The 12,746-nt window shown below is 41.4% G+C and overlaps 1 protein-coding gene across 1 annotated transcript in view; it reads left to right on the forward strand.

Moving 5' to 3' along the window:
- LOC112215929 (phosphatidylinositol 3,4,5-trisphosphate-dependent Rac exchanger 1 protein) overlaps positions 1-12,746 on the forward strand; it is a 106,063-nt gene that overhangs the window by 57,703 nt on the left and 35,614 nt on the right. Inside the window, exons 12-15 of the mRNA XM_042299365.1 lie at positions 2,002-2,105; positions 4,470-4,519; positions 9,828-9,903; positions 10,048-10,120. Of these exons, the coding sequence (XP_042155299.1) occupies positions 2,002-2,105; positions 4,470-4,519; positions 9,828-9,903; positions 10,048-10,120 (303 nt within the window). The remainder of the gene's footprint in view (positions 1-2,001; positions 2,106-4,469; positions 4,520-9,827; positions 9,904-10,047; positions 10,121-12,746) is intronic.

Here is a 12,746-nt window from a genome sequence, read left to right on the forward strand (position 1 = left end):
GGGTCATAGAAACATCATCTCCAAGGGACACTGTACAGGCCAGTGTGTGTCGTGACGTTTACAGGACATACAGCAAATTCAAGCATAAGACATTTCACACAACACTGGATCCTTCAACGAAAGGAAACATCATCGTGTGGGAGGAGTGGGTCACTAAATCTGTACCAATAACAGAGAAATGCAAAGATGGGTCTACTGAAGAGAAAGAAGTGAGGAATGGGTTTCTTGAAGAGGCATACCTCCATTGAAAAGCTGGTGGACCTCAAACAGGACCACCTCTCAAACTTCTCCAGACAAATTTGTAACATCAAGCACCAGTTTGAAAAGACTGAGTTGATCGAGACCCTGACCCAGAATGACGTAATGGTTCACACAGACTACAGTGAGAACTACATTTGTAAATACACCAGGGAAATAAAAGAAACTCCCTTTGGAGGTGGAAACCAGCAGGGGACCCTCCATACGGGAGTTATTTATCTCGGTGGGGGCAGCGTGGAGTCCTTTCCATCGCTGTCAGCCTGTCTTCAGCACACCGCCACAGCCACATGGGCTCACCTTGACCCAGTACTGAGGAGCATATGAGAGGAGCATCCAAATGCCAGGATCATCCATTTCATCTTCAGATGGGTCCACATCTCAATATTGGAATAGAACCAACTTTTACCGAGCCTCAACAGTGCCGTTCGTGCGAGGATTTAAGCTTGTAACTTGGAATTTCACGGAGGCGTCCCATGGAAAGGGTGCCCCTGATGGAGCGGGCGGCGCCCTGAAAAACCTGGCTGATAGAATTGTGTCCTGTGGTACCAGCATACCAGATGCCAAAACTCTCTTTTGAGCAGCTGAAACCGTGTTCAGCTCTGTTCTGTTTTTGTACGTGTTGTTTTTAGCCTACGTATGTCATGTACTTTTTGAAGCACTTTGAAATGAAATGGATTGAATTTGAATCCATGATTGTGCCAATGTTATCTCATTTATTTTCAACATTAAATGTAAAGTTTTTATCCATACCGCAGTCATAATATACTTACTGTCATTACCGAAATCATCAACCTCCTTTCCGAAACCTGTGTATCATTAGCGCAACAGGTGTTCATTTAATGTTCATCTAATGAATGGGGAAAAATAGTGATTTGCTTTGAAATGCATGTGCAGAATCTATAGGTTAGATTCTTTCAGGTTTGCCACATCGTTATGAAAATATGTCAGGTTTCAATGCGATATCAAAAATATTAGGTTGTAGATTTCGGAAGGTGTTGCGGTAATGAGAGATCAGCCATAAAAAGACTTGTTGATGCAAGTATTTAAAGATTTCATGTTTGAAATCTTTGAAACCAAGATTCCGTGAGAATCACCCAATTTTATGCATTGAAAACAGAAAATAATAGACACGTATACGCAGATAAATAATGTATGAATGGCGCTGACAGATAATCACTGCGTCTAAGGCAATAACAGACTTGAATTTTGAAAGCCGTCTCACTCCGAAACTGAGCGACCCCTGCATATTTCTGACACCGCCTACGGTGGCTCAGTAGGCCCACAGACAACACTGACTGGATTAGGGGGGGTTGTTGGATTGCGGAGGCCACTGACGGTGATGGCTTTGGCCTCTGGGGGACAGGGCTGTCACCCATTAGGCACTGACCTTAAGGGGGGAGGCGATGGGGGACAGGTAATGGTGACTCAGATCCAGCGTGACAGCAGAGGGTTGCGGGGAAAGAAGGCAGGAGAGCGAGAGATACATGCTTTGGTCATTGGTAGCTCTGTGTGTGTCGAGTCTCAGCATCTCAAAACCACACACAGATTTCCCCCTGTGTTTTCCCCTTTGCACTCAATGGGTCTCCCCTTGCACTGGCTCAGTGGATGTTCTGTAAGTGTTAATCTATACTCAACAACAACCCTACTGGTTAAATTAAGTGTGATAGTGATGAATGTTTAACTATTACACCAATCAGTTGTTGACATCTCACTTTCTTCCTTATTTCTTTCTTGACATTTCAGTGTCCGACAAGCACCAGTTCAAGAATGAGCAGGTGTTGTACCGTTTCCGCTACGACGACGGCACCTATAAGGCCAGGAGCGAGATGGAGGACATTATGTCAAAGGTATCGTATCTATCTACAGTGCCTTCGAAAGTATTCGTACTCCTTGACTTATTCCACATTATCTTGTTGCACAAAAATATTTTGTGTCCCCAATCTACACACAATATCCCATAATGACAGTGAAAACAACATGATTTTTGACATTTTTGCAAATGTATTGAAAATGAAATGCATAAATATCAAATGGACATAAATAAGTATTCACAGCCCTGAGTGATTACAGCTGTGAGTCTTTTGCCCGTTAATCTTTTCTAAATTAAATTAAAGCGCTTTCAAATTGGTTGTTGATCTTTGCGAGACAACCATTTTCAGGTCTTGCTATACAATTTCAAGTAGATTTAAGTCAAAACTGTAACTCGGACACTCATCAACATTCACCGTCTTCTTGGTAAGCAACTCCAGTGTATATTTGGCCTCGTGTTTTTAGGTTATTGTCCTGCTGAAAGGTGAATTAATCTCCCAGTGTCTGGTGGAAAGTAGATTGAACCAGGTTTTCCTCTAGGATTTTGCCTGTGCTTAGGTCCATTCTGTTTCTTTTTTATCTTGAAAAACTCACCAGTCCTTAACAATTACAAGCATATCCATAACATGGTGCAGCCACTACTATGCTTGAAAATATGGGCAGTCTGTTGTATTGGATTTGCCCCAAACCTAACACTTTGTATTCAGGACATAAAGTTAATTGCTTTGCCACATTTTTATTGTTGCAGTATTTCTTTAGTGCCTTGTTTCAAACAGGATGCATGTTTTGGAATATATGTGCCTTCTTTTCACTCTTGTCAATTAGGTTAATATTGTGCAGTAACTTCAATGTTATTGATCTATCCTCAGTTTTCTCCTATCACAGCCATTAAACTTTGAGCAACTGTTTTAGTCACCATTGGCCTCATGGTGAAATCCCTGAGCCGTTTTCTTCCTCTCCAGCAACTGAGTTAGGAAGGACGCCTGTATCTTTGTAGTGACTGGATGTATTGATACACCATCCCAACTGTAATGAACTTCTCCAGGCTCAAAGGGATATTCAGTTTTTAAATTTTTTTTTTTTTACCCATCTACCAATAGGTGCCCTTCTTTACAAGGCATTGGAAAACCTCCCTGGTCTTTGTGGTTGAATTGAAATTCACTGCTCGACTGAGGGACCTTACAGATATTGTGTGAGGTACAGAGATGAGGTAGTCATTCAAAAATCATGTTAAACACTATTATTGCACACCGAGTCCATGCAACTTATGTGACTTGTTAAGCACATTTTAGACATTTCAGCTTTTCATTTTGAATGAAATGTCTTAACGTATTTCCACTTCGACATTCTGGGGTATTGTGTGTAGGCCAGCGACAAAAACATCTCAATTTAATCCACTTTAAATTCAGCCTGTAACACAACAAAATGTGGAATAAGTCCAGGGGTGTGAATACAGTGCCTTCAGAAAGTATATATGAGGGTTTGGGTCAATTCCACTTCAATTCTACTTCAAATCCTATGAGAAAAATGTGGAATCCTCAATTATCTCATTTTAAATTTAAATTGACTCCAAGCCTGTTGAAATATCAAATGGAAAAACAGCAATAGTGCACTTAGCAGCGATAGCCATAGATGTAGAGAAATCTGCAAAGTCGTTCTGGGATGTAGGACTTGAGGAGGGCAAGAGATCAGAGCTTAGTGATACTTTTGATGTCTGAACATATCTGACTGACTCACATTTGTTTGGTGTGAACTATCACTTCGAACGGGCAATTAGAAAAACAACAAAGCTGTCATCCCGCCACTTAAACTGGTAAACAGCTAAGGGATGGGGCTAGAGAAATGTAACCACTCTCAAATCTATAGATCAAGCTATGGATGCACTTGAGATCAAAATGGTAGTTTTATCCAAAACCATGTTTTGAAGCTAAACAGTGTTTGTTTACTATTGCATTATTTACAAACAATGGTGTGAAACACTTATATGTTGGGTTATGATAAGACAGTTGAACTAAGTTTATTAGGCATTCATAAGTTATATTATTCAAGAATCAATGGCTATCATTCATTTAAAAGTCCAAAAATGTATGTACTGATTGCAGATTGCCTCTTTTTAAGAAGTCAACTTCCGGCAGATGTCTCTAGCCGACATACTACAGAACTGCTTCTGCTTTTGCAATCTCTGGGTTAATCCTAACTGTCTCTTTAGTAAAATGGTCACATAGTCATGCATTGACATCAATGGGAGCCTAAGAAAACAATAGACTTACAGTACCAGTCAAAAGTTTGGACACACCTACTCATTCTGGGGTTTTTCTTTATTGTGGAATTGCCCCTGAGTTTGAGGCTTTCCCGTTGAGGATACAGTGAATCAAATCTCGTTCTCTCTCTTCTTCCCGTAGGGTGTGAGGCTCTACTGTCGCCTGCACAGCCTGTTCACCCCTGTTGTCAAGTAGGTATCCCTCCTCCTCCCCCTTTCTCCTCCTCCTCCCCCTCTGTCCAGGTGCATCCGTATGCATATTCCTACAGGATTCATATTCAGCCCACACCGCCATCTATGAATGACTGAACAAACATGAGTGCTGCTGCCATTCACACCTTTCCCTCCCTGCGCCTAATCTGGCAACTGTCCGCATCTCGTTCTGCTCCGCTGCTGTGGGTTAATGTGTCAGCCTTCAGCTTGGAGTTGCCCATTTGAAGTTTCGTAGACAGTTCTGAGAGGGCGGCTGTCGCGTGTAAGCAAACCTGAACGTCGGCCTTGCTGAGTCAGACAAATTTATTTAACATGATTTTCTGTTGAAGTACATGATAAGCACGCACACCCAACCCACGCACTCATTTACTCTCCCGTCCCACCTCCCTTGACAAACACAGCACTCCATCAATCTTAATTTTACCCCACAAGTCACCTTCACCAGTAGCACTGAAATTGGAGAAAGGACATCAAGCAAATCAAGACACACAGTGCCAACGCCTTTCCCTTTTGCTCTGGGGCACTGATTGTTGTTGCTAGGGTGTCCTGTCATTTCAGACAAAACATCAGGGGTTTGGAAAAAATCACACTGATAAAATTATGTTGGCCTGCCAATCTCACATTATGTAACACTGTTGGACGCGTTTGGTATTTGCAATGTAGTTTTGTGATTACCAGCCTGCCAGTTGTGAATGGCTATCGTTAACAAGGTTTTAGTTAAGGACACAGATTTTTGTTTCCCATTGCAAAACATTGTGCAACGGTGTGACCGACTGTACCTGTGAGTGACCAAAGCACCTCACTCTCATTTAATATCCCATTTGGGTCAGTGTGCCATCATTCATACAGTAGGGCAGTAGAGATACACCCTGTACATAATTCACCACATTGAGATTCACAGGCAAACACAATGATAATGTTCTCCAAACGTTCCGCCGTTCACGTGACCCAACCATCCAATTTATTTTCAGAGCTTCCTGATTCGCTTATCTGCTTCCTCTACAAGAAGAGCCTAGTTTAGATGGTAGGAGTTACCACTAACTACAGATTTATGTGACAAAAAGCTATCTTTATTTCTCTACCCCAAATCCTAATCTTATCCTTTTAGGGGGATGAAGAAATACCTGATCCTAAATCAGTCTAGGGATAGCTTTTACCATCTCCTATGCAATTCAGGCAGCCATTCCCTAGAAGTTCACAGCAACTCGAAATAAATGTCACTGGTAGTACACCCACTGACCTGAGCTTTCACACAACACTTGTGTGTCAACAACACAACAGGTGCTGTATGCATTGGACAATATTGGACATTATTCAAAGCAATTAGACGCGATTCTTAAAGGGAAGATATACTGGAGACATTAGACAACTACTAGAAATAATTGAGAATACAAGGAAACCAGGAATAATTTTTATAGCAGATTTTGAGAATCTTTTGATACGGTATGTCTAGAATCTTAATGTGCCCGGATTTTTCCAACTTTGGAGATTCTCTCAATAAGATGCGCAAAACTCGTGTAAAACAATCCTATGTTAAAATAAAGGTCACTTCTCAGAGAAAGCCTTCAGTACGTCTAGAATCTTTAAGTGCCTGGAGTTTTTTCAATTTTGGATTATCTCTCATAAAATGGGTGAAAGTCATGTTATACGCCTCTTGACAATTCAAAGTTCAGAGAACTTCCGTTTTTTATTTATTTTACAAGGTTGCCATATTTATTATGGCCATTGAACTGATAACTATAAACATCTAATGATATAAGATTTTAAGGGCCAAAGAATGTATGGAGTACATAGAAAAGTATCAATGAACGCCGATCATTCAAGTTTTCATTTGAGTCCTAAATCTTCAAACTTGAAGGGCCTTATTGGGGAACTGGATACATTTTCAGGTTTCTCTGGACTAAATCCCAACTATGATCAGTGTACTACAACAGTTGAAGTCAGATGTTTACATACACTTAGGTTGGAGTCATTAAAACATGTTTTTCAACAACTCCACAAATTTCTTCTCAACAAACTATAGTTTTGGCAAGTTGGTTAGGACATCTACTTTCTGCATGACACAATACATTTTTCCAACAATTGTTTACAGACAAATGATTTCACTTATTCACTGTATCATAATATCATTGTGTCGACATTGTAACTGTAGCTGCTTCTAGGCTAGATTGAACAGATGTTCTAAAGCTACTGCTAATGCTCATGTTCTGTGTTAGAAAAAGTTACCTGCCCATAGAAACACACAGGAGATTTTGGAAGGTACTGTTGAAGTCGTTAGATGATGTAAACGAGTTTTAATGACTCCAACCTAAGTGTTTCAACCACTCCACACATGTCTTAACAAACTAAAGTTTTGGCAAGTCGGTTAGGACAACTACTTTGTGCAGGACACAAGTCATTTTTCCAACAATTGTTAAGACAGACTATTTCACTGTATCACAATTCCAGTGGGTCAGACGTTTACATACACTAAGTTGACAGTGCCTTTAAACAGCTTGGAAAATTCCAGAAAATTATGTCATGGCTTTAGAATCTTCTGATAGGCTAATTGACATAATTACATTACTCCCGTCTGAACAGACATGAATAAAACTATTCAAAATACTCCACCAGGGAGCTTCATTTAGCGGTGGATTAAATTGGAGGTGTACTTGTGGATGTATTTTAAGGCCTACCTTCAAACTCAGTGCCTCTTTGCTTGACATCATGGGAAAATCAAAAGAAATCAGCCAAGACCTCAGAAAAATAATTGTAGACCTCCACAAGTCTGGTTCATCCTTGGGAGCAATTTCTAAATGCCTGAAGGTACCACGTTAATCTTTACAAACAATAGTACGCAAGTATAAACACCATTGGACCACGCAGCCATCATACCGCTCAGGAAGGAGACGCATTCTGTCTCCTAGAGACAGAATCAAATCAATCCCAGAACAACAGCAAAGGACCTTGTGAAGATGCTGGAGGAAACCGGTACAAAAGTATCTATATCCACAGTATAACGAGTCCTATATCGACATAACCTGAAAGGCCGCTCAGCAAAGTCGAAGCCACTGCTCCAAAGCTGCCATAAAATAGCCAGACTACGGTTTGCAACTGCACATGGGGACAAAGATGGTACTTTTTGGAGAAATGTCCTCTGGTCTGATGAAACAAAAATAGAACTGTTTGGTCATATTGGAGGATAAATGGGGAGGCTTGCAGGCCGAAGAACACCATACCAAACGCGAAGCACGGGGATGGCAGCATCATGTTGTGGGGGTGCTTTGCTGCAGGAGGGACTGGTGCACTTCACAAAGTAGATGGCATCATGAGGAGGGAAATGATGTGGATATATTGAAGCAACATCTGAAGACATCAATCAGGAAGTTAAAGCTTGGTCGAGAAATGGGTCTTCCAAATGGACAATGACCCCAAGCATACTTCCAAAGTTGTGGCAAAATGGCTTAAGGACAACACATTCAAGGTTTTGGAGTGGCCATCACAAAGCCCTGACCTCAAGCCTGTAGAGAATTTGTGGGCAGAACTGAAAAAGCGAACTCATTCAAGTCAGGACTGGCAGCCATTGATAGTGTACCCTTTGAGTTTAACAGTAAAAGTGCCAGGGTTAGAGGTTCCAAAATCCTTCTATGGCCACAACGCAATAAGCTGTTCTATATTTGGTGCGCGTGCTGCCCAAATTGCGATCTTCCCGACTGTAAGTACTTGTGATCCAATTTAATCCACCGCTAAATGATGCTCCCTGGTGTAGTATTTTGAATAGTTTTATTCATGTCTGTTCAGACTGGAGTAATGTAATTTTGGGCAAAGTTATTTCAATTTATCAGTGGGTGCTGCAACACCCCCAGCACCCGAACTTTCCTCTGTGCGCCCTACAACACTTAATCTCTCCGTCTTGAACAAAACATTTTGGAACACCTTCCTAATATTGAGTCTCACCCTCTTTTACCCTCAGAACTGCCTCAATTTGTCAGGGCATGGACTCTACAAGGTGTCATGTTGACTCCAGTGCTTCCCTCCGTTGTGTCAAGTGTGCTGGATGTCTTTGGGTGGTGGACCCTTCTTGATGCACACGGGAAACTGTTGAGTGTGAAAGACCTAGCAGCGTTGTAGTTCTTGACACACTCAAGCTAGTGCGCCTGGCACCTACTACCGTACACCGTTCAAAGGCACTTCAATCTTTTGTCTTGCCCATTCACTCTCTGAATGGCACACATATACAATCCATGTCTCAATTCTCTCAAGACTTTATTTTTTTATCCTGTCTCCTCCCCTTCATCTACACTGATTGAAGTGGATTTAACAAGTGACATCAATAAGGGATCATAGCTGTCACCTGGTCAGTCTGTTGTGGAAAGAGCAGGCGTTCCTAATGTTTTGAACAGTGTACTATCCTAATGGGAAAGAAAGGGCCAAATGAGAGAAATGAATGACAACATATGAAAGACAAAAAGCACAAATGATGATAGCTGGCTTGCAATGCAATCCGACATGTGGATCTGAACTTCAAGATTCATACTCTAGGAAGTTTACAATTTCTTGAACATTTTTTAAGCTACTGCACACATCTTAAGCTTTCGTTTTAAAGGGTATTTTGGTTTTAATATGTGACAGATTTGATTTATTTCTATCATTGCCATAACATTGTTAACAGACACAAGTAATACAGAATATACCTTATTTAATTGCTTGTCGAAGGAAAACGGAAAACTAAGCAAACGTATTTTTGAAGATGTTTCTTGTTTTTCTGCCATAGCCTATCTAGGCCTGTACTCCATGATCGCTCAGATCCTTTTCTACATGTTGGAAATGGTTTGAATTGTGCTCTGTCTGGATGTCTTGACTCGTGAATATTTAGTTATGTTGCTATCCAAATGGCTCACAGCATTTTAAAATGTGAGGAAAATGAGTGAAGACAATGTGCTGTTACATGAAGTCAGTTTGCTTAGGGACTTCTGCTAAAACCCAACCACCGCCTCAGGGTGAACTAGATTTCCAAACCTGATAATTGTATATGTTTTGATGTGGAAATCATAACTGTTTTTCTATGTCTTTTTTGATGCCTCTGAATAGAAAATGGTGGTGGTGCAAGTTATTCCTAGTTTAGTTAGTAAAGTTATTTTACACATTTAAAAAAAAAAACTGTTTCGATAAGGCATAATGTCATTTAATAACATCTTTAAGGTTCTGGGAAATGTCTTTTGTGTGCACCTGCTTGCTTGAATGTGTTTTTGATGCATTTAGCTTTGAAACCATATCCTTATTCCCTCCGTCTCATTCTCCCTTGCAGGGACAGAGACCACCATTTAAAAACCTTCAAGTCTGTGGTGCCTGCCAGCAAACTGGTGGACTGGCTTCTTTCACAGGTACAGTGTACACACACAGGAGCACAAGCAACACACACACACACACACACACTGGAGTGGCGGCCCCAGCCGTGCTCCCCACAGTGTCTAAGAGGTGAAAACAACAAGTCTAAGCTTGATTTGTACCTCCATTCTGTTTCCCAGGGTGACTGTTCCACACGTGAGGATGCGGTGACGTTGGGGGTTGGACTGTGCAACAATGGCTTCATGCACCACGGTCAGTGCAGCACACACGCGTCACGTGTTCCATGTGTTACACACGTCACGTGTCACGTGACTGAATGACCTACAGTACATCGGGGATATTGCGTAACATTTTTCATCAGGCTTATAATTCCCCTGAGCCGATGGTCGGGGACTGCAACATAATTTCATAGAATTCATTTTATGCCAACACATGTTACACATCACTGAGTGATACACTGTATATACACACACACACCATGCTACAATGCTTTTACAGCCACAAGGAAAATTGGGTCTGCAAAACTAGTCCTTATTTGACCACTTTTGCATGAAGTTTCTGCTGCTTGGGTTCAAGTGTTTCTCTGATTTTTGCCAGAGTACATAATAATACTGCTTGTTATTCGGTTATTAATCATGTTATAATCAAAACATAACATTCCACGTTAACCATTTCCTTCCTCACACAGTAGGTGTCAGTTCTCATTCCTGTATGGTTGTTTTCTTGTAAACCAGTAACACTCGATTATTGCATGATATTTGATGATATTATTTTTCCTAACTGTCATACTGTAACTGTCACTTGAAACTTTCACTTATGTCAAATTCTCACTTAGTCATGCATTGATGAAGTGAAAATTCCACCAAAATGGAAGTTAGGACGTGCCCAAATTATGACAGTCAGTCGGTACACGTACAGTCGTGGCCAAACGTTTTTAGAATGACACACATATACATTTTCACAAAGTCTGCTGCCTCAGTTTGTATGATGGCAATTTGCATATACTCCAGAATGTTATGAAGAGTGATCAGATGAATTGCAATTAATTGCAAAGTCCCTCTTTGCCATGCAAATGAACTGAATTCCCCCCTCAAAAAAAAAAAAAAAAAACATTTCCACTGCATTTCAGCCCTGTCACAAAAGGACCATCTGACATCATGTCAGTGATTCTCTCGCTAACACAGCTGTGAGTGTTGACGAGGACAAGGCTGAAGATCACTCTGTCAAGCTGATTGAGTTCGAATAACAGACTGGAAGCTTCAAAAGGAGGGTGGTGCTTAGAATCTTTGTTCTTCTGTCAACCATGGTTACCTGCAAGGAAACACGTGCCGTCATCATTGCTTTGCACAAAAAGGACTTCACAGGCAAGGATATTGCTGCCAGTAAGATTGCACCTAAATCAACCATTTAATCGCATCATCAAGAACTTCAAGGAGAGCGGTTCAAATGTTGTGAAGAAGGCTTCAGGGCACCCAAGAAAGTCCAGCAAGCGCCAGGACCGTCTCCTTCCCCTCGATCGGGGCACCACCAGTAGAGAGCTTGCTCAGGAATGGCAGCAGGCAGTTGTGAGTGCATCTGCACGTACAGTGAGGCGAAGACTTTTGGAGGATGGCCTGGTGTCAAGAAGGGCAGCAAAGAAGCCACTTTTCTCCAGGAAAAACATCAAGGACAGACTGATATTCTGCAAAAGGTACAGGGATTGGACTGCTGAGGACTGGGGTAAAGTCATTTTCTCTGACAAATCCCCTTTCCGATTGTTTGGGGAATCCGGAAAAAAGCTTGTTTGGAGAAGACGAGGTGAGCGCTACCATCAGTCCTGTGTCATGCCAACAGTAAAGCATCCTAAGACCATTCATGTGTGTGGTTGCTTCTCAGCCAAAGGAAGTGGGCTCACTCACAATTTGCCTAAGAACACAGCCATGAATAAAGAATGGTACCAACACATCCTCCAAGAGTAACTTCTCCCAACCATCCAGGAACAGTTTGGTGACGAACAATGCCTTTTCCAGCATGATGGAGCACCTTGCCATAAGGAAAAAGTGATAACTAAGTGGCTCGGGGAACAAAAGATCAATATTTGGGGTATGGCCAGGAAACTCCCCAGATCTTAATTCCATTGAGAACTTGTGGTCAATCCTCAAGAGGTGGGTGGACAAACAAAACCCCACAAATTCTGACAAACTCCAAGCATTGATTATGCAAGAATGGGCTGCCATCAGTCAGGATGTGGCCCAGAAGTTAATTTACAGCATGCCAGAGTGGATTGGAGAGGTCTTGAAAAAGAAGGGTCAACACTGTAAATATTGACTCTTTGCATCAACAATGTAATTGTCAATAAAAGCTTTTGACACTTATGAAATGCATGTAATTATACTTCTGTATTCCATAGTAACATCTGACAAATATCTAAAGACACTGAAGCAGCATGCTTTGTGGAAATTAATATTTGTCATTCTCAAAACTTTTGGCCACAACTGTAGAAAGTTTTCCCACATCCATACGATGGATTCAAGTCCGATGACCATAAATCACAATCAGACCACACTGTTGTCAACATCAACAGTATTTGCAGTGTTCCTTGGCATTTCCACGTTCGCAGTCTGGGTCGCAGAATTGAACCACGGAACACTCTTTCCTTATCCTGGTTAAACCAGACTGAATGTTCTGCTCACCAGTGAAACAATGGTGAGTGCAGGGCTCATTCTGATTTGAAATAGGCTAGACCTTCCATAGCTTGCCAGCTATATCCTTGTGAACTTTGAATGCTCTCGAACCAGCACAATCTACTATATGTCCTACGCATATACACACACACTTATACACTCAGCCAAAAAGAAACGTCCTCTCACTGTCAACTGCGTTTATTTTCAGCAAACTT

Source organism: Oncorhynchus tshawytscha, linkage group LG16 (genome assembly GCF_018296145.1).
Source record: "Oncorhynchus tshawytscha isolate Ot180627B linkage group LG16, Otsh_v2.0, whole genome shotgun sequence".
NCBI lineage: Eukaryota > Metazoa > Chordata > Actinopteri > Salmoniformes > Salmonidae > Oncorhynchus > Oncorhynchus tshawytscha.